At 31.1% G+C, this 20,187-nt stretch overlaps 1 protein-coding gene across 5 annotated transcripts; it reads right to left on the reverse strand.

Annotated features, from left to right (window-relative positions):
* Positions 1–1,783: 1,783 nt before the first annotated feature.
* LOC106683245 (E3 ubiquitin-protein ligase MARCHF5) lies at positions 1,784–16,740 on the reverse strand. Of its 5 annotated transcripts, none has more exons than XM_014424597.2 (8): positions 16,395–16,740; positions 16,204–16,309; positions 11,733–11,847; positions 11,516–11,652; positions 8,905–9,083; positions 8,670–8,829; positions 6,547–6,663; positions 1,784–1,834 (listed from the first exon to the last, which is right to left on the reverse strand). In XM_014424597.2, exons 1-8 carry the CDS (start codon positions 16,433–16,435, stop codon positions 1,799–1,801), a joined length of 891 nt encoding a protein of 296 aa, XP_014280083.1. In that variant the 5' UTR covers positions 16,436–16,740; the 3' UTR covers positions 1,784–1,798. The 5 variants fall into 5 exon arrangements, with proteins under 5 accessions (XP_014280083.1, XP_066903262.1, XP_014280079.1 ...); XM_067047161.1 differs by having other exon boundaries at positions 11,516–11,646; positions 16,395–16,739; XM_014424593.2 differs by having other exon boundaries at positions 8,905–9,095; positions 16,395–16,739.
* Positions 16,741–20,187: the final 3,447 nt, after the last annotated feature.

Raw genomic sequence — 20,187 nt, forward strand, 5'->3', positions numbered from 1 at the left:
AAGAAAATCTCACAGAAATTGAGGATCAAGCATTAATCTTTCTTATATTGATGTTTAACACATTTTTGATTGTGATTTTGGTTGAGGCTTCCCAATTGATTCTGATAACAGTGATGAGGAAGGTAATAGATTTTTTGAGTTGAAACTTTTTGGACTAATATGACAAGCTCAAAATTTGTAGATATCTCTGCTTCAATTGCGATAACTCACTTTCCTGGCCCTAAAGGGGAAGGATGAGGGATGTTGCACGAACTAAAATTATTTTCCCTTTAAATTACTAATGAAATTATAGAAATCATTGTTTGCTTTACCAATACTGAAATGGAGCGTTGAAGACTTGATTATGCTGATCCTGATGTTTCCTTTGAATGTTCTACTGATAGGGTAGAGACAAAAGCACTCAGGTTTGCTTTTCATCAGTGGAGTCTTGAAAAACAAAGGTTTATGCCTCAATGATATGTTTTCTGAGACCTATGGATCACCTTTTTCCCAGTGTACTTACAGAGAAAAGATTCACATTCCTTCTGCTAATTAAAATATTTAATGATAAGACAACAAGAAATTTGAGGACTACAGATTAATAAGCACCTTTTCAGAAAATGTAGAATATGTTTGTTAATAGCTGCTTGAAGTGTTATTCCCCTTTGGAGTACCTGACAGTTGATGAGCTCTCCTTAGGTTCAGAGGAAGACGCTCTTTCAAAATGTTCATACTATCGAAACTGGATAAATACAGTCTGAAAATAATTTCAATTTAAGATGCTAGGACATTTTATTTCATCTTAAGCATCCCAATATGGAAGATATAGAACAAAAGAAATTTAAAAGTGACTTATCCTTCCTGACTTAGTATGTTCTGAAGCTTACTGTTTTTGTAAAAGAAGAAACTTGTTTTGGTCAGTACTTTACATAAAAATAAGTCTGATCCACCACCTTCCATGTTGCTCCCTGCTTATACTGTAACTTCAAAGTTCATGTACCAAGATAACAAAATGATGGTATTGTTTTACTCAAAGAATAAAAAAGTTCTTTTGATCTCTTCAATGCATCATGAAGGAATTATTAGGTCAGTGTAGAACCTGAAATAATCGAGTTCTACAACCTTAAAAAGATGTTTTGAATAAACTTGCTTGAGATAAAACTACTAAAAGAAATAATAGCAGAAGATGGCTGATGAGATACTTCTTTGGCATCCTTGATATTGCGGCTTTGAACAGTTTTTTGTTGTATAAATGTAATTCACAAAAAGATACATTTGCAAAAAATGTGAGACCCATCTTAAAAAAAATCATTTTCGAATTGTTAAAGTCGTTCATGGAAATGGCAGATGCATTTCGAAATCACTTTGATAATCGCCATCGTTTTAGGATAAGAAAAGGAGCTCAAGAATTAACTAAATCCAGTAATTCAGCAGCAACCAAAAAAAATACTAAAATGATGTGCCTTTTGTAACACCGCAAAAGACAGAAAGGGAAATGTATTTTGCATTAAATGCAATTTATGTGTATGTGAAGAGCACAAAATAGTGTTATGCATATAATGTGCAAATAATCATCCTAGTTACAATGAAACCGAAATGTGGTATTTCTGGAATATGTATTACTATCATTTTGTGAATAAATAAGTTACTACAAATTTATGAGTCAAATGAGCAGAAAATGATTCCAGTGATGATGAAAACATTGTGATAATTTTAGAATAGAACTATTTTTTTACATTTTTATTTTATTTAGATTTCAACTAATATAAAATCTGAAACACTTTTAATTTTTTGATTCACTTTTGGCCAAAGTTCTGAGTCATAGAATTATATGTTCTATTCTTCTTTCATACACCTATAATCAGTTTGTCGAGTGATACTTGTTTATTTACAAGTAAAAAACTATGAAAGAGGGCTTAATACTAAAAGCAGTCAACATATAAATAAATGAGAAATCACTATAATGGCTCAACGACAATCATAAGGATCAAAAAGCACAAGAAATGTAAGGAAGTTCGAAAACGGCATGCCTCGGAAAAGAGTACTATTCCTAAATTCTTAATCTTTATAAATGACATTATGAAGGATATTCCAAATAATGTCAAAGTGTCTCTCTTCGCAGATGACATAGCTCTCTAAAATAGATCAAAGTCTATCCTCGCAGCAGAATACAGGATGTAAATGAGTCTGGGTAGTCTCTGCCAGTGGACTGAGGAATGGGCAATGATCGTTAACCTGATGAAAACCAACTACTCAATTTTTATCCTTTTCACAAATATATGGATGTTCATAACCTCAAATTTAATCAGAAAAATCTGGCTAAAGATGGATGCCCCACTTACCTTGGCATTAAGCTGAACCTAAGGCCTGAGAAAACTTACCAAGGAACTTGAAAGCCTGATAATGATGCACGGGAGGGTTGTACTGCAATGGATTCCTGGATAATGTGGCCTTGCTGGAACAGAGAGGGCAGGCCAGCTGGCGAATGATGGGCCTTTGGGTATGCAGCTTGACTATGACCTCAGTGAGGAAATAAAAATGCTTAATAAAACCACCATTAGGTAACGATGGATTAGGAGCCACCCACATTACGACCCCAGAAATGCACTCGATGAGAACAGGGTGCTACTGTCTAGAGTGAGCAAAATACTCATAAGCACATTTGAGATGTTTTCCGAGCAAAGGAGACTAATTAGGCCCTCTCCAACAAAGGTGAACAGAAAGCTCTATGTAAGCTTTTGGAGGACCTCAGAAGAACCACGGAATTATTCATTTTAATCTCTGGCCATTTTAATTTAAATGGCCACCCAAGGGAAGAACGTGGAAGAAGAAGATGGTTAAAATACTATTGATATTTATTGGAAGTGTGTAAAATGAAAGAGTGGATAAGTAAATAAATTTTAATACTTCAAAATATAAATTTGATGGAGTGTGAAAGTCCTCAAAGGTAGCAGAACCCAGAATGTTCATTGCTGGTGGAAGCTAGGACAGTATTAAACATAATTTGGGACAATCTAAGCTGAAAGGGAGTTGCAAAAGCTCTCTCTAGCATTCTGAATGCGAGCTGGAAAAGTGACCTCCCTTGAATATAATGTATCTTCAACTATATGGCCAGTGTTAATAGTTAATTGTTGAATAGTTCACTTTCAACTAGGTCATAATTTCCAAGAACAAGTTTAACTAAATAGCGCTTTTATTTTGGCTCTTTTTCCTGACCCCAAATAAATATTGTTTATCAGCTATAAATTATTGTGAACTAATTCAAGAATTAATTTTTAATTTTAAGTATTATTACCTTACTTAATTTTGGGAAATAAATTTTAACTAAAGGTTCGTTTCATGATGGCAGTCATGTATCATGTTTTCACTGCCATGAAGTGATGCAGTGAGAATATGCTTTTCTGTCCAATCTCTAGAGTAGAGTAGAAGAGAAGCTGGAAAACTTTTCGTCACTTTAGTTTAAATTCCCTTTTCTGAAGCTAGTCTACCCCATCTCTTTTTTTTTCATTTCTATTAACTCTTATTTTAAATATGTTGATTAAAATAATAAATTATTTATCACTATATCAAAAATTAATATAATTCACCAGAAATGTAAGTAACTTATATCCAATTTAAGATAAATCACATTCAACCATGGGATGAATCAGAAAATTTTAGTTTTAGTTTTCCAAAAGATGTCAGCAATTTATGATAACTAAATTTTCTGAAATAAGGGCTGAATAGGGGGGGGGGGGATTTTTTAGCACCTTTAGTTTAAATATGGAGTATGGTTGAATTAATATAAAGGTGTAAAACTTTAGAGTTATCACGTATCAAATGAAATCAGTTCTAGAGGCAAAATTAAGTTATATAATATGTGTTTTTTTATATTATTATTTGTTAATAAGTAAATTATTTATTATCAGTAATTACAGCAGCAATATGATTTCAAATTATAAGCGAATGGCTTATTTCTCGACATAATAAATGATTATTCATTATATGAGAAATATGTCAAGGATTAATAATTAAAACTTAACAAACCAACAATGCCTTAAGACTGATCAGGTTATACAACCAGATAGATTTTTAAAAAATAAAGGTCATGTTCCTCCCAAAATTGTAGACAAGCACTAATGGAATAATGAAAGAAGTGCAATAAAAAAAACAAGGCTATCAATTACAAAATATATTTCTGAAAATCTGTCAACATACTAAATTTAAATAAATTTCTTTGTTGAGGAACAAAATAAAACAAAAAGTACATAAATATCTACAAAAATTATTTGAATCAGATTTACTATTGTTAAGACTATACAAATACAAGAAAAAGATGGTCAATGCATCAATTTAGCATCCAGATTTACTCAACTTCTTTTGGATAAAGATCCATTCTCATATGTTTTTTTTTTTAATACATGAATTTTTTTTACAATTGAATTAAAACAAGTAAATCACACAACCCTTCAACAAAGGAATTTACAAGAGATAAACAGAAATCTTAAATTTATTAGCATACAAACTTAGTAATGGATACCAACTTTGCCCAGAATCTTTCCATTTTAAGAGATGTGCTGTATCATAGCATTATTATCAAATTGACTTATGTCTAATAACTACAACTAAATAATTTAGATTGAGAATAGAAGTTTGATTTTTTGTTTTTAAAGAGATATACCTAATAACATCCATTGGTTTATGCATGAGAAATACTTTTTAACATTTGTAAAGTGAAAGACAAGATTAGAATCAAACATATCGTGATGTGAATAACTTAAAACCTGGTAAATCAATGAACAATAATTATTTGTTGATATGTCAAACCAAATGTTCTTACCACATTATTAAGTAACCAAACTAAATCCAACATAATAATTAAGACTCATAATGGTGACAATGGAAATCACAAATGTAATCAAATAAATTAATTTTGTATAATTTCATATTTAATTACTTCAAGCAGTTTTTTTTTTTCATTTAAATAGTGTTCTGAAGCTATTAAAATACAATTATGAAATAAAACCAAAATTTTCATAAATAGTAATAAGAGTAAGAGATGAATTAAAGAATATTTTATGATAATACACAGAATATAACAATGATATTCATTTTATATTACTTTAAAATGTTGTCTTTGAAAATCTGATAACTTCAATAATTTGAATAATAGTGATAGATAGAATTATGGACATTCTACTGAAATATAACACAAAAGTAAACCTCAACTAAGTTTCAAAAATTTAAATACAAATTATTTAATAAAACTAATAGTTCCAAGAGACATCCTTCAGAAATGATTTGCTTAAGTTCGCCTTGCAGATGGAAACATAATTATATACATACATATCAAAATAATGTGGTAAGTCTTAGCCTAATCAGAAAATACCAATTTATAATTTTTCCACACCATGATATGCCACATTCTAAAATCAGCCTTTAATTATTGACATTTTTTTATAAAATAAAAATAAAGAACATTCTTATCACAAATTGAAGTCAGTCATTTATAATTTTCTTTTTAAGTAATTATTTAACAGAGAAGAAATGAAATTTACATGACTGACTTAATGAGAATAGCTAAAAGTAACTATCTCTATTAATAAATTACATTTCAGGTTTTTTTTTTTTGGTTTTTTTATATTAAGATAAAAAATTACTGAAAAGGAAAATAAAAATTTCTGTCTACATTGAAATAACAAACAAATATAATGAATATAGCCCAAGTTTCACTTTTATACAACAATGAATATACATACAGTTTATATCAGAACTACTGTTACTTAGATTTTTATAACTTGACTCATACACCTGCATAACTAAGTTTCTTTATAGATAGACATTTGGGATGGTACTATATGTTCCATAATCATCTTGAATACTTTTTTTTAAAACAAAGAATAACTCATAGAAGAGTTGGAAACCCTTTACCATGGGATCAATATTATTAAGCAAGTACAAGAGAGACTTTGTATAGAAAAATAGTCAATTAGCAATAAAACCATACAAATGAGAATACATCCATCTTATACATATATTGCTTTAATATCATAAACTTATTAATGATAAATACAAGTAGTAGGTTAAGCATAAGTTCAGTTAACAACAGCAGTAAACATACCCATGCCTAAAAGTAAAACCAAATTTTTGTAAATAAACATACTAAAAGAGCATTAAACATGAAGAACAGGAAGATGCACTAAAGATATTATTTTCAGTGAATAACAATAGCTCAAAATTGTAAATAAGCTAACATTGGTTTTATCAGAGGGCAATAATAAAATTTACACTGCATATTTGCTTGGGATGTATAAATCACCCGAAAGAAACAAAAATTGAAAAACTTTCCATTAAAATACATTCAGTACAGAGTATTAGGAAAAAAAACATGATATAAACAACAGCATCAAATCATTTTAGTCCATGTATTATCAATGGAAAATAACTAAATATGTTTCTTCCAGTACAATTTTCTTTTTTTCTTAGACAGCAATAAATAGGCAAAACAAAAACAAACGCTTATGGGTAAAAATTAGATCGACAAAAAATCTACTTATCACATGCTAGCTATTGGTTGTTTGGAGTGACCTGGTCTTCACTCTGAGGGCTATAGTCCAATATACGCCTCCTACGGATCCTCTTATAAACCTGTTGCTTATGATACATCTTAATGATTCCACGAACAATAATAAATGTGAGACCACCCTAAAATAAACAACAAACACAACTTTTACAATGTTTTTCAGAAGGAAATATTAGTAAAAAAAATTCTAATTCAATGATTTTTTAAGGAAAATTATTTAATGTTTGTATTTTATAAGATTAATTATAATAGAAAATCATTAGGTTTCAGTTAAACAGTTCTGAAAGCTAGAAATATGACAAAGGTAATTATAATAAGTAAATATTGAGGATGATCAACTCATTCCTTTATTTATATTTGCATGTTGGCATTCAAATTATAAGGAATTCATAAATTACTTTTAACTTCTGAGCGAATTCCGAATATGCCTATCTTTCTCACAGTCAGACAAATAAGAAAAATAAAACTTTAGGATCTTAATTGAACAGTTATTGAATTTCTTTGAACAAGCTGATAATAAATGTAAAGACAAGCATTAGTTAAGTTCTAGCCATATCCTTACAACTACACTTTATATTTTTATGTTCCATACAAAAACCTGATTAAGTTACATCTAGTAGTCAATGAGTATCTTGGTATCATATTTGGACCAATCCTCTCCTCGAACAATGACCTACCTGAATTTATGTTCGACAAGATCCCCTTTTAACATACCTTTATAAAGTTACTTCAAAAGTAATTTATATTCAATTAAAATATACATATTGTGTCATTACTATTCGATTTTTTATACTTTCCTAAGCTACAAACTGCATAAATGTTAGACCTTGGCCACACTGGGAGTTACTAGCTAGGTAACTGGTGACAATTCGCTTGGTGAGCCAGCTAAGAAAATAAATCCAAGAGATCTGATCTCTTAAATCTGATGAGAGGTGCCACACCATCACCAAGTTGCCAAAAAAACAAACCTGTCTGTATTTGTGGATGAAAAAGCTTTCATACAGCTATATCTATATATCTATCTTCAAGAGACAGATTCGGTGGGGTCCTAAGGAGGGAGTAGATAAAAACTTCCTATTTTTGTAATTTTCCTCAATTTTAGAATAGAAGCATGAACCTAATTGTACTCATCCTTACTGTTATATAATTAAATAAACATCCACCAGCTTTAAACATTTTATTAGAAAAAAATACACAACAAACACAAGAGCTATTTAATAAATGAATCGCGGAATGGATATTTTTATGACCTCTCTTAGATAATAAACATCAAGTATATGAACTTTTTATTTTTATATTATTATTATTTTAAAATAAAACTTGAACACAATGAATTAAACCCTCAACAAGTTTTAACAAACAAACACAAAAACTTTTTTTTTTTCAACTTTTCAATTTCTCCTGTGATACCTTGCTCGCTGTATTCGACCTTGCAAGCACAAACTCATCTTAATTTTTTGAAGGATGATAGTTGCTATCCTCTTCTCTTCTAGAGACATCCATTTCTCTTGATTATAGTGGTGACAAATTGTCTTCATTCCTCTGACATAAGTCTCTCCTTGGTGTATCTGTATAATACAGGAGTTTGGCCCAGAACCTTCCTCCAGGGAGGACAAACTTCACATATTTGTGAATATGATAAATTTCTTATCATAGAAAGATGGCCATTTAGTTCAGGAAATGGCCTCCTGAACTAAATGTGCTATCCTTCATAATATATCTTTGTTAAATCTTACAGCTGTAGCACTTCAAGAAAATTAGAAAACAAATTCACTATTCATAAATAATGTTATAGGTTGCATTCAAATAGATTACATCCCACCTCTATCATGGAAAGGTTTGGTACTTTTTTGTAAGTCATGGCTAATTTGAGATACGAGTCCTCCTTGTACATAAGGGAGATGTTTCCAGCCTCTGAATAACAAGGTAAATTCATCAGGCACCTTTAGTCTTCTCTGGCATGGCCACCTTTGCAATCACAAATTATTCCATAACAGCCTAATCATAAGTTTTGTACACAGGTACAAGTGAATTATAGGTTACCCTTAAGGATGTCTTTTTATGCAATACAACTTGATATATTATACACTAAGGCATAAAGAACAGACAAAATGTAAAACAAACTTACTAAAAAGGTTCTTTGAACAGCTGAACGGACAGTATTTTTGTATAATATATCACCAGTAATGGTGGCTATTGTGGGAAGAAGAAGAGCACCTGTAAAGACTCTTGTGCATGACATTTCTTCAGTAATAACTGCTTCACTATTAGTTCCACTTTCATTGGTTCTATACAAAACAAACAAAAAATCAGAAAACTATTTCATAATTAATTTATAAACATCACTTATATTCTATACTAACACTGGTGCAGGTAAAAAATGCCTTAGAACTGGAAGACGTGGCCCAGCCTTTCTTAGAAATTCTAGAAGACTATCCTCCCATTGGACCATCTTGAATGTTATCAGGAAGACAGGAATACATGGGAGGCCAGTAAGCAATACAGCCGGTTCAAACCTTTCCATCACCTCAACCGCATGAGCCTGCCCAACAACCTGACAAATTACAGATTTGAACATAAAAAGGGATGGGATTTTTATGTAATAAAAAGTCAATATATGTTTATAAAGCACAGATATAAACTAAATACTGTTTACGAAATTTTAATTTCATTAAAGAAGTTTTTGAAAAAGTAAATAATAATGGTTAATTTTAATTCTTCATCCTAGTCCTTCTCATCATAAATTTGCAAACGAGATTTTCAAAAACAAATTGTTGATTATGTCACAAAATCAGTTTGTACTAACTGAATGATTGTTCCTTGTCCACAGACGTAATAGGTGCAAGGAGTACTGGAAAGCAATAAAACACCTATCTTTAGGAGGGACCAGAAAGCAATGTTGTTTTTTGTTCATTTGATTGTCATTTGTCAGCTCATTGTGTACATTAAAGTCATATCAAAGACATTTAAAGGTTACAGTGACTTATTTAGTTCTAAATAATTAAATTAATTTTTGCAATATTGAGTGAAATAGCTAAACAAATATCAGAAGAGGTACACGTTGAGTATTACATGCTTTTTGAGTTTTGCAAGGGTAGTAACGCAACAGTTGCTACAAAAAACATTTGTAATGTTTATCCAAATTCATTAGATGTTTGTAAACGTTCCAATTAAGAAGACCAACAACATTAGAAAATGATTTGTCAAGGGTGGAACTGGAAGCAAATCCGTGTCAGACAATTGAGGCATTGTCAAACAGCATTAACCAATCTTGTCGACCATCCAAGAAACATTTGCTGCAGATTGGGAAAGTAAGCAGAGCAGGTGTATAGGTCCCACATAATGTGTCCAAAGAGAACAAAGCTAGCCGATCCAACTTACTGCTTCAAGAGCACAATACAGAAGTGTTTTTTGATCGCTTGATTACCAGGGATGAAAGATGGGTCCTCTTTGATAATCCAAAACACAAAGGCAGCAGCTCTCTCCAAATAAATCGCCAAGAAGTAAAGCTAAGCCAGGTTTACAACTAAAAAAGTTCCTTTTGTGTGTTTGGTGGAGTATTCACGGAGTTGTACATTTTGAAGAGCTGGAACCTGAACAGCTGTGAATGTAAACCTTTACTGTGAACAATTGGATAGTGAAAATCAATCTTAAATTGAAAAGTGGCTGGCAATTGTCGATAGGAAAGGCATTATTCTCCAACATGATAATGTAAGACCATACTGCACAAGACAAACTCTGAAAAATATTAATGAATAGGGAGGGAGATAGAAGTGGCCTCACCCACCATACTCCCCCAATGTGGCATCATCGGATTTCCATTTTTTCTGATCGCTTTCACAATGTCTAAGTGGCAAAAGATATTGTTATGCATAAAGATATATATTTTGCTAAAAAACCAACTGATTTTTATCGATCTGGCATTGAAAATTTATATACTAGAGGGCAAAAAATTGTTGATAATTAGGGTGACTATATTATTGATTAAAAATAAAAACTCATAAAAAATGTATGTTTGAATTTATTGTAAGAAAACAACATTACTACAGATCCCTCTTAAATATCTAAGTTTAAGTACTTCTTCAGCATAGATGTTATAGATCCAGTACAGATGCTAACAATAATTTTCATGTCGGTCCGCTCAGGATTTTTTTAAAAAAAACATTGCATAATTTTCCAAGATAATTTCTTAAAAGTAATTTTATTTATTACTTGAAGGTAATTAATTTTTTCTGAAGCGTTTCAACTAGAATCTTTTGCCCAATCTATTTTTCTAAAAATCTTTTAAAGATCTATATATACGGGAATGCAACTGATTTCAATGATTTGTTAAAAAAAAAAATTTACACATTTTTGCCTTATTTTCTTTGTTTTTGTTTCTATAAGCTGTAACATTAATGAACACTATTCCTTCAGATTTTTTTTCACAATACAAATAATATAAAACTCAAAAATCACATTAAAATAGTTTATTCATGAACTTTCCAACCTATTTAGCTACTGTTTTTGTAACATAACACTTTATATTAGGCATCTGCAATGAAATCCAATGAACAATGGACGAAATTTATAAGAAAAAATTGAAAATATAGGAATGAAGGAGAAATTGTAGTAACCTATATCTTAAATCTAATTTTAATTTAGAAAAATTATGAACCCTTGCACTCAGAGAAAAGGAAAGGAGCTCAGAATTACAATTAAATTATTAACTTTCCTAATACTTATTTTAGACTTTTGGGGAAATAATTGAGAATTATCTCAGGTGAAATTTTTTACATACGAATGTTAAAAAAATATATTTAAAAAATGCAAAAATTGTGAAATAATTAAAAATATGTAAAATAAAATAGTTCAAAATATCACAAAACCTAATTGCTCCTAGAAAGCATAAATATGTGTATAGAAGCTATAGAGGAAAACATAAAAATCCCAATCCTATTCATAACTATGAACTAATATTGAAGTGAATCTTACTTGCATAACAGTTATTGCACCATAGGTAACAGCTGTCCAATAAAGAGAACCAACCATAATGCCAGCAGCAAAGAAAGGGCATGATTTATAAACAAAGGCATCCACTTTATCCAGGAACATTACAAGTTTGTCTGTATCTCAACATCAATGCAGAATTGATTATAAGTAAAAAAATACACAAAGAAGTACAAATAAAAATAAAATTGAATATACTTACGAGTATTAGGAAAGAAAATAATATACTCAGTTTTGCATTGCGGACATGCTACTTTAACATCACGACCACTTTTCTGTTTTTCATCAACCCATTGTTGTAAGCAGCCTTGATGAACCTGCAATCAAAATATAACACTTAGTCTGGACAACGAAAATCTTGTAACTCCAATGGAATAACCAAGCAGTTATACGGTTTTCCCTGTCTACCATTGAAATGCATCATACATCATTTGCGTTAACAACATGAAATAAAATAATAAATTGAATATTCTAATGAATATATTAACTAATGTGTATTGTTTTATCAACCTGAAAATACCAAGGTAAAATTAAGTAGTGGAATAGTAAGTAGTCAAAGCAAATAAAAAAAGTTTGAGCGAGTGTTCTTCAAAATTAACTTAAACTTTTACTATGGCAGTGAATACATCATGAAAACTTGATAGTGGAACCGAAATGGGAACATCAGTTTTGATTAAAATGCATATCGATTGTTCAGAATCTTAATGCTTTTCATAAAAAAAGGTTTAACCTAGGAAAGATTTTTATCTTAACCATCAAGACCTGTGTTCATTTAGGAGCTTGGGCACTTAAATCATTTGATCATTATCACTGAATCATTTTTTATTGGGCTCAAATGAATTTCCACTCCTAAATTAAGTATTTTGGGCCAAAAATCTTCTTTTATTTAATAGGTATTGCATCAATCAGACTTTGGTTTAAAGTTTCAAGAGTTTCATACTTTTACAGGATTGAAAATTGAAATATAACTTCTCTTCTGTGTATATTATCTAAACTATCTTCTAATTAAATAATATAGCTTTAAGTATAATTAAAATTAAAGCTAATCCAAATCCTTGTTAAAATGAGCAATTACTCAACCCTCCAGTACAACTGAACTTACATTTTTTACTTACGATTGTACTTAACCAAAGTTTCAACAAAATCTCAGATAGTCGAGTGTTTTGTTAATTGGATATTAACAAACCATTATTAACACTTATAGTATACCAATTGACATTAACAATTATGGTATACTACAAAGTACAACAAAAATAGAATTGCTCAAATCCAAAATGAAAATGAATGAAAGTATACTTATATAGAATTGATAAAGGAAAAAAAATGTTAGGACAAAATTAGGATTGAAAAAAAGAAAAAGGACATCCATGGAGGAACCATAATCTCAATTGTGGAAATTTAATTTTTCCTTTTTGAATCAGACAATTATTTAAACTACCTACACCTGATCTGTAACCTACCAAAACTAAATACTTTTAACAGTTAACATTTCTTGTTTATAGCGATAAAATATCACTTTTTAATAATGTTATCACAAGTAATCATAAGAAAGCTAAATAGTATGATCAATGGACTCTAACCAGTTAGATTATCCTACTATTACTACGAGATTTCACAAGTAAATTATTAATCTATTGAACAGAAAAGGATTAAACAGGTGACAATACAATCAGCAGCATAAAATCATACAAAATATTATTTTTTCATTAAAAAGTTAATTGTGAGTAATGTGTTCATTTAGAAAGGTAATCTGTTTAGTGCAGAGTTTTGGACTATGCCCATCGAAATAATCCCTTCAGGATCAATAGGGTAGAAGATAAGGCTCTAGGCTAGGAGGTATCACTCAGTTGTCTTGAACCTGTATTAACTCAAATCTCATCTACATTCCCTGTCAAAAATTTTGCTGTCTCAACATTGTTGAATTTCATTAAAATAGCAGGTAGTACATAACATGTAAAAAGGTGGATAAATTAAAAATAAATGAAATATTAAAATAGAACTTAGTTTAATCATTAAAATAAGAAGTTTATTAAGGAAAACAACAAAAATCAATTTTTAATTTTTTAATTTAAATTTTATGGGATTATAATAACATTTAATAAGAAGTATTGCCATTCCTTGCTTCAATAACTGTTTTAATCATTTCTGGGATAGTCATAGCAGTATTTTTTTTACCAAAAATGCCAATTTTCCATTTCTCTAATGCAACTGACTTAAGCATTTCAAGAGTTATAGGGGTAAAAACTTGTGACCAAACTATCACAGCATGTCAAACACATACTCTATTAGATTAGGGTCTAAACTTAATGCTGAACACTCTAGATTAATGAATATCAGATGTTTTCAGGTAACCTGAAATACCTGTTACTTTATCAGTACAATGTTTTACCACCAAGGCATCTAAAAGAACCAAAACAAATGTTTAAAGCCAGAACCTCTTGAATAAAATTTTTAGAGTACTTTTATTTTAATAAAACGGCTATCAACAGGATTGGTATTTCTGGAAAACAATATTTTGTTTGTCTTGAATGACTTCAGATTTCTTTTTGTGTCCAATGGAACAAAAAGAGGTTCCTTCTTGCTGGTTAAATATTATACATTACATCATCTCAAGAATATAACACAGAATAAAGAGGAAAGAGGAGGACCTGATAGCTGAGAGGGCTGTGGCGAGGGACCCAGAGCACTAGATTTAGAAGGTTGTGGGTTCGATTCCCACCTGGGCTGGTCAATATTTATTTTGTGGCGGACCCAAGAAATGCACCTTAACATTCTCACTCTTGGGCTGTATAGGTTCTCAATGGAGGACTTGAGCAGAAAAAAAAGAGAGAGAGAGAGAAAAGAGAAAATTTGATGTAAAATGTAAACAAAAAGCAATAACATATGGAAGGTGGAAAACAAATCAATCAGAAACGACATTTTATTTACAGAAATGGTTTTATTAATAGAAGAGTTTTTGCTTCTGTCTTAACCGTTCAAAAATTTGATACAGACTGAGGAAATAGCCTGGGGAGAGATGCATTCAATGTACTCTTCACTTGTTACAATATTTCCAAAGATAACAAGTCAGAATTTGAATAAATCAGTTAGGTTCTGAAACGATTTTCATTGATAATGAAACTCAGATTGCATAGAGGAGCAAGCTGCTCAAAACCTGTTGCTCCTCTATTTATTTCAGAAGTGTTCATTTTCCTAATGGATAATGCATATCCACATACCACAAGACTAGTCACCGAATATTTGAAACATGTAAATGTTACAGTTTAGGATAAGGCTGCTTGATGGAGATCTGAAAGTCCTCTTATAAGATTGTCATCAGGAGTGATAATAATCTGATAAGAGGACTTTCAGGGTAATTTAGGGAAACATGCTAAGCACTCTCATCCTCCAAATGATTTAAATCAGGTTCAAGTTGCACTTCATGAAGATAGGGTGTTGTACAAGTGGAGTACATTCAAAATATAATTTCTTCTATTTCTTATACTGTTAGGACACTCACCGTGCAAGAAGTGTAATATTTATTAATAGGGAACCATTCTTAGTCAGAAAACCTAATGGAAATAAAGAATAGTTAAAGATAATTTAATTTATTATTCTTATTCTTCATATTTTATTTACACAGTATTAATTATGATATAAAAATAATTTGTCGGTTGTTGATTCGTTTAAATAATCTATAATAACAAATTAAAAAAAAGTTAATTTACTAGAGTTTAATATACCAGCCAGGGTTTTGAACCAACCATTAAGGTCAACACAGATATAAAACAAATATTACAGAAATATAATGAAAATACAAATAATATTCAGAAATTATAATGACATAGAAATGATACAATAATAAACATTCATGAAAATTAATAATTAATAGCTTACAAAGAAAAATAAAGTTGTAGTATAAGTTAAGAAGAAATAATTTCAAAATAGATTACTAATTCCAAAAATAAGATGTGAGATAACGCTTCCTTAGTAGATGATATGCAAGAGAAAGAGTGAAGTACTAAAATTGTTCTATAATAGACTGTTAGTGCATGATACTTGCAATACACCTAAATATAAAAAATTTAATCTATGATTTTAACATCAACACTATTATCAAGAATATAAATTACCCGTCAAATAAAATTGAGGTATCCAAAATCTCAAAAAAAATAAAAATAAATAAAACAATTTAAAATTAGGATTTAATGGAAAGATTCTATACAAAGTCACTAATCTCTCAAATGGAACCCTCGTTTGCAAAATATAGTAACTATAAAAATGAAAATTTTCACGAAGCTGTAATTTTTGTTACTCTTAATGTTTTCTTTAACACTGGAGACACTTAACATAATTTAATACAAACATCATTCTTTACAAATACAAACTTTCCTAAAGCTCTATGAAAAGAGCTTTAAAAAATCTAGTAAAGCTAAAAACATCATTCACAATGAATGTCAGATACTTTATTCTAAGATAGAGTGCCTCAAATACCAATTAATAATTGATCTAAGCTTTGTCATTTCTGGTATCATTTGGACAAAAATCAAGAAATCACATTAAAACAGAGTAAACAATTAGATAGATCTTTTATCAACCGTTCAAAACATACTATACAAAACAATTAAATGACCTACTTTCTGTTTAATATCAGAAATATAATCTTAGAATTACAATAGTAGCAACTAACTTACCCACTTAGTTGTTCCTTTACAATTGCAAGGTTGAATCCATTGTGCCGCAGAATCATCATCTTCTGTAGCAAAGCATATCCAACACTGTTTCACATTATTCCCATTGCTAGTAACACATTCGGACATTAAATAAACAATAAACCATAAAAGAGGTGATCATTATTGCAAATTAGGAAAGTCAAAAAGCTTACTCCACAAGATTTCTTTGTGCCTGTTGAGAATCATCAGTCATGATTAAAACACTTTAATTCAAGAGATACCAATACAACTAATTATCAGGAAACTGATACTATGATATGTAACTTCAAATGAACTTATTGCTTAAACAAATAATTTCAAAGTGTACCGGATAAAATTATACAATAATTATAGTATTATTCATACAATGATAATTATTATTACATAATATCATATACATAATAATTATTTCAGTAATTATTACATATATAATAACAATTTATGCGTAATAGAAAAATAGCTCAACAATTCCAAATAACGTAATTTAAGGTATATCTAGCTCTCCATACTGACGTAAGAAGGTTACTCATTTGTTTATTGTTGCAATGTCATATGAATAATGCCATTTTGATATTTAAGTAAATGAATAATGAAGAAAAAAAATCTAGGATTAACAACTACATTGGAATAAACTTAGCTCTAAAATTATATGAAAAATTATCTCTTCCTTTAACGATTTTTTTTGTTTTGTGATTTTAGTCCATGGATATTCCCTAGTAACTCACATAAGAGGCGCCCTCAAGAAAGTTTAATACTGGAATGGAACTCCAACCATCCAGGATGTTCAAAGTAGGATAGTTAAATATTTTCTTCATATCCATAATTCGTCTTTATGACGGATCACCAAGTACACAAGTAGGTCGATTGAAGCTTAGCGGAAAATTAAAGTGACATCACTCCTCTTTACTCCGAATGAAACGTTGAACCGCCGTCTGTTGTTGCTGCGGAAGCCGGCTAATATCTTCCTCGTTTTTACCGTGTATACTACTTCTGTATTCATACTGGACGTTATCATCCTTAGTTTCCTTTTCAGTATCTCATAAACTAAGATGCGCGGTGTCGAATAGTTAATAATTCTTTCAATGTTTTTTCTCTTCTGATTGGAATCCTCCAGTGCTTCCGAGAGCCTGGATAAGATTCGTAAATTACTTCATAATTGTATCTTGGGTGTTTAATATGATCTTTCAGAAGGTCTCGATATTGCGCATTTATTCATATTCTCATTATTACCAATATAAGAATGAAGGTAGTTATGAGAGATAGGCAACAATAGAAAGTCTTGAATAGACGTTGATGAGAGGAGAGGTAACCGAAAGGACACCAGTCTTTCACTGATGTGAGATTTTTTTCATCAAAGGATACTTTCTTTTTTTTTTTTTTTTTACAGTACGTCTTGATTTTTTTTTACTGCTTGGAAGTAATGGATTCTTCTGACTGTAGAATCCTGACGAATTGATGTATATTGGCTCTTGGGCACGATATGCAAGTTTTAGCTTCAACTAGTAGTATAAAATTTCTAACGGCCTCATAAATTTCTAAGAGCTCACATCATAAATGAAATGGTTCTTCTGTATCAAAGCCAGTGCCTTGGAGAAGAAACCAATTGGGTTCCAGCTTTTCTTTGATACAGAACTTAGCCGATTTCAATGCTAATCACATGCTAATCCTAGCTTTCCGGTGGTTGATGTTCCTGATGGTGGAGTTATGCCACATTACTCAAACGGTCCTTGTTTAGTTTCTGGATTCCAGTTAATGGGAGTCTCATCTTTCTGCTTAAATTTATGGAGCATCTTGTTCAGTGGGATTTGGGTCGTGGTTACATGAGGTATGAACTAATAATAAAATTTGACAATGTTATGTTTACTGTTGACCGTAGATCCAATGTGAGAAGAAGATGGTTCAAGAGAGCGGTCAATTTAATAATAACGAACGCAATAAGTAGATAATAATTGATTTCTGTCTTCACCCTCCACTCATAAAAATTGACCATTCCTAGAAATCTCCGCAGCTCAGATGTTTCAGGTCGTGGAAATTCGATTATAATTTTTATTTTGGAGGGTAGGGATGAGGTTGTTTTTGCTGTTTACTCGGAAGCCTAGAAAGTCAACTTCCGGTTGGTAACAAATTTACTGATAATTAATGATAGTCTTAGTTTGTCTAGACGATTTAAGATAATTTTTAAATGTTCTTGGTGCTCTCGTTTATCTCGAGATCCGATAATGAAATAACCAAAATAAGGAAATGTGTAACAGAATTCTCATGGAGCCTGGTCCACAAAGCGCTAAATCGTCTGAGCTGCATTTCTAAGGCCAAATGTCATTTTTATGAACTGAAATAAGCTAAATGGTGGGAGCACTGCTGTCATGATTGTCCAGTTTCGCTATCGTAATGTGACGATTAGTCTGCATTATGTAGTGTTGCAAATATCATTATTCCTTCCAGTTGGGTTGTTAAACTTATTGTATTAGGAACGGCATGTCGGTCCGATATTGTTTGTGGGTTTAGACGGTAATAATCGCCACTTATAAGCATACTTTCAGCCTTCTTGACGACATAAATAGAATTAGTCAAGTAATTTCTGGTAGGAGAGGTGATTTCGATGGTAGGTAAATTCCTTCTTCCATCATCTACATAAACACCTCCTTTGTTAAGGAGGATAATGTTTTATTGTATTTAGCTAGAGTTAATCTCCTGGCCTTGTACCTAATTGGGTTACCGGTTGTTTCTACCAAATGTTCAAAACTGTTTCCTGATGTTCCTCTAGTGAGTGATGGCCCACAGTTATTCGGAATTGTTTAAGGATGTGGGCATAAGGGCAGTCGTCTGGTACAGTAGAGAGACAATCTGATGTGACCGTGGAAATGAAGTCGTGTGTGTTGAGCCCTGTTTCCTGATTCATGGGTCTACAGTATGCATATGCGAAAATAAAACATCCGCCTTTATTATGGGATTTTCAATGTTTGCTACGACGAATGTCCATTCGTAAAGTCGATGAAAACCGAAATCAAGTTGTGTTATAGTTTCTCCATAAGCCCTGTTGGGTGTTATTTATCGGCATTAATTTAAAATCGGACAGGGCCTGTCGGTTGTTACGAGGAAGTGAAACAATGGACATTGATACAAGTATCAATTAGAATCGGCCCTTTATTCTTCATGAATATGTAGCGTTGAGGGTTTTCAATTCTTCTACCTTTTTTAGTTTTTCTGCATACCGGTTTTTTCTTATATTGACGTGGAATCGTTTGAGGGAATTATTTTTGCTAACCACCTTAACATGAATACTTCATCGTAGATTAGCTGAAAATTATTACATTTTAAAAACTTGAGAAAGAAGGTTAGTTATTAGACTTCAAACTTCTGTGCCCGAGTTCGGGTTTGGCTGTCGTAGATAGTTCATTTATTTAGTTAAACATTATTTCGGCAAATAGATCGTGAAATGAGTTTGAGGTGAAGATGGTCCCTAAGGGTAATGTTCAAAAGCCGTAGCCGGGTCGATTTATTTCCTAAATACTGAAAAAATCTCGATGGGTTATAGTGATACTGATTTAAAAGCGAAAGTAGATAGGAAAATATGGTGTTCAAATGGGATCACCCATGTGCTGATCCACATAATCCCTAAAAATTCCATAAAAATTTGGATTGAGGATTCAATCAATTATGCTTGAAGAAAAATTTGACGACAAATAGACAGACTTTGAACCAAATTTGTTTCTTGATGTCTAAAACGTGAAAATTGTGTATTCTGAGGATATATATATATATAAGATACGTGATAGCGGGTTTTAAAATAAAAAAAAAAAGGAAGGAAGGTAGAAGAAAACACACTCACGGTTGCTGATAATAGACTACTTTATTGTCTCAGTAATCCTACATTTATAGCTTCTCGAGTTGTTGACAGAGGGAGTTAGGTATTAAGAGTTATACTACACAGTCTGTAAATATAACTCCCCCCTGCCAGTTTACGAA

The sequence above is a fragment of the Halyomorpha halys genome, unplaced genomic scaffold (assembly GCF_000696795.3).
Source record: "Halyomorpha halys isolate HHAL.00 unplaced genomic scaffold, Hhal_1.1 Scaffold474.1, whole genome shotgun sequence".
Taxonomy (NCBI): Eukaryota; Metazoa; Arthropoda; class Insecta; order Hemiptera; family Pentatomidae; genus Halyomorpha; species Halyomorpha halys.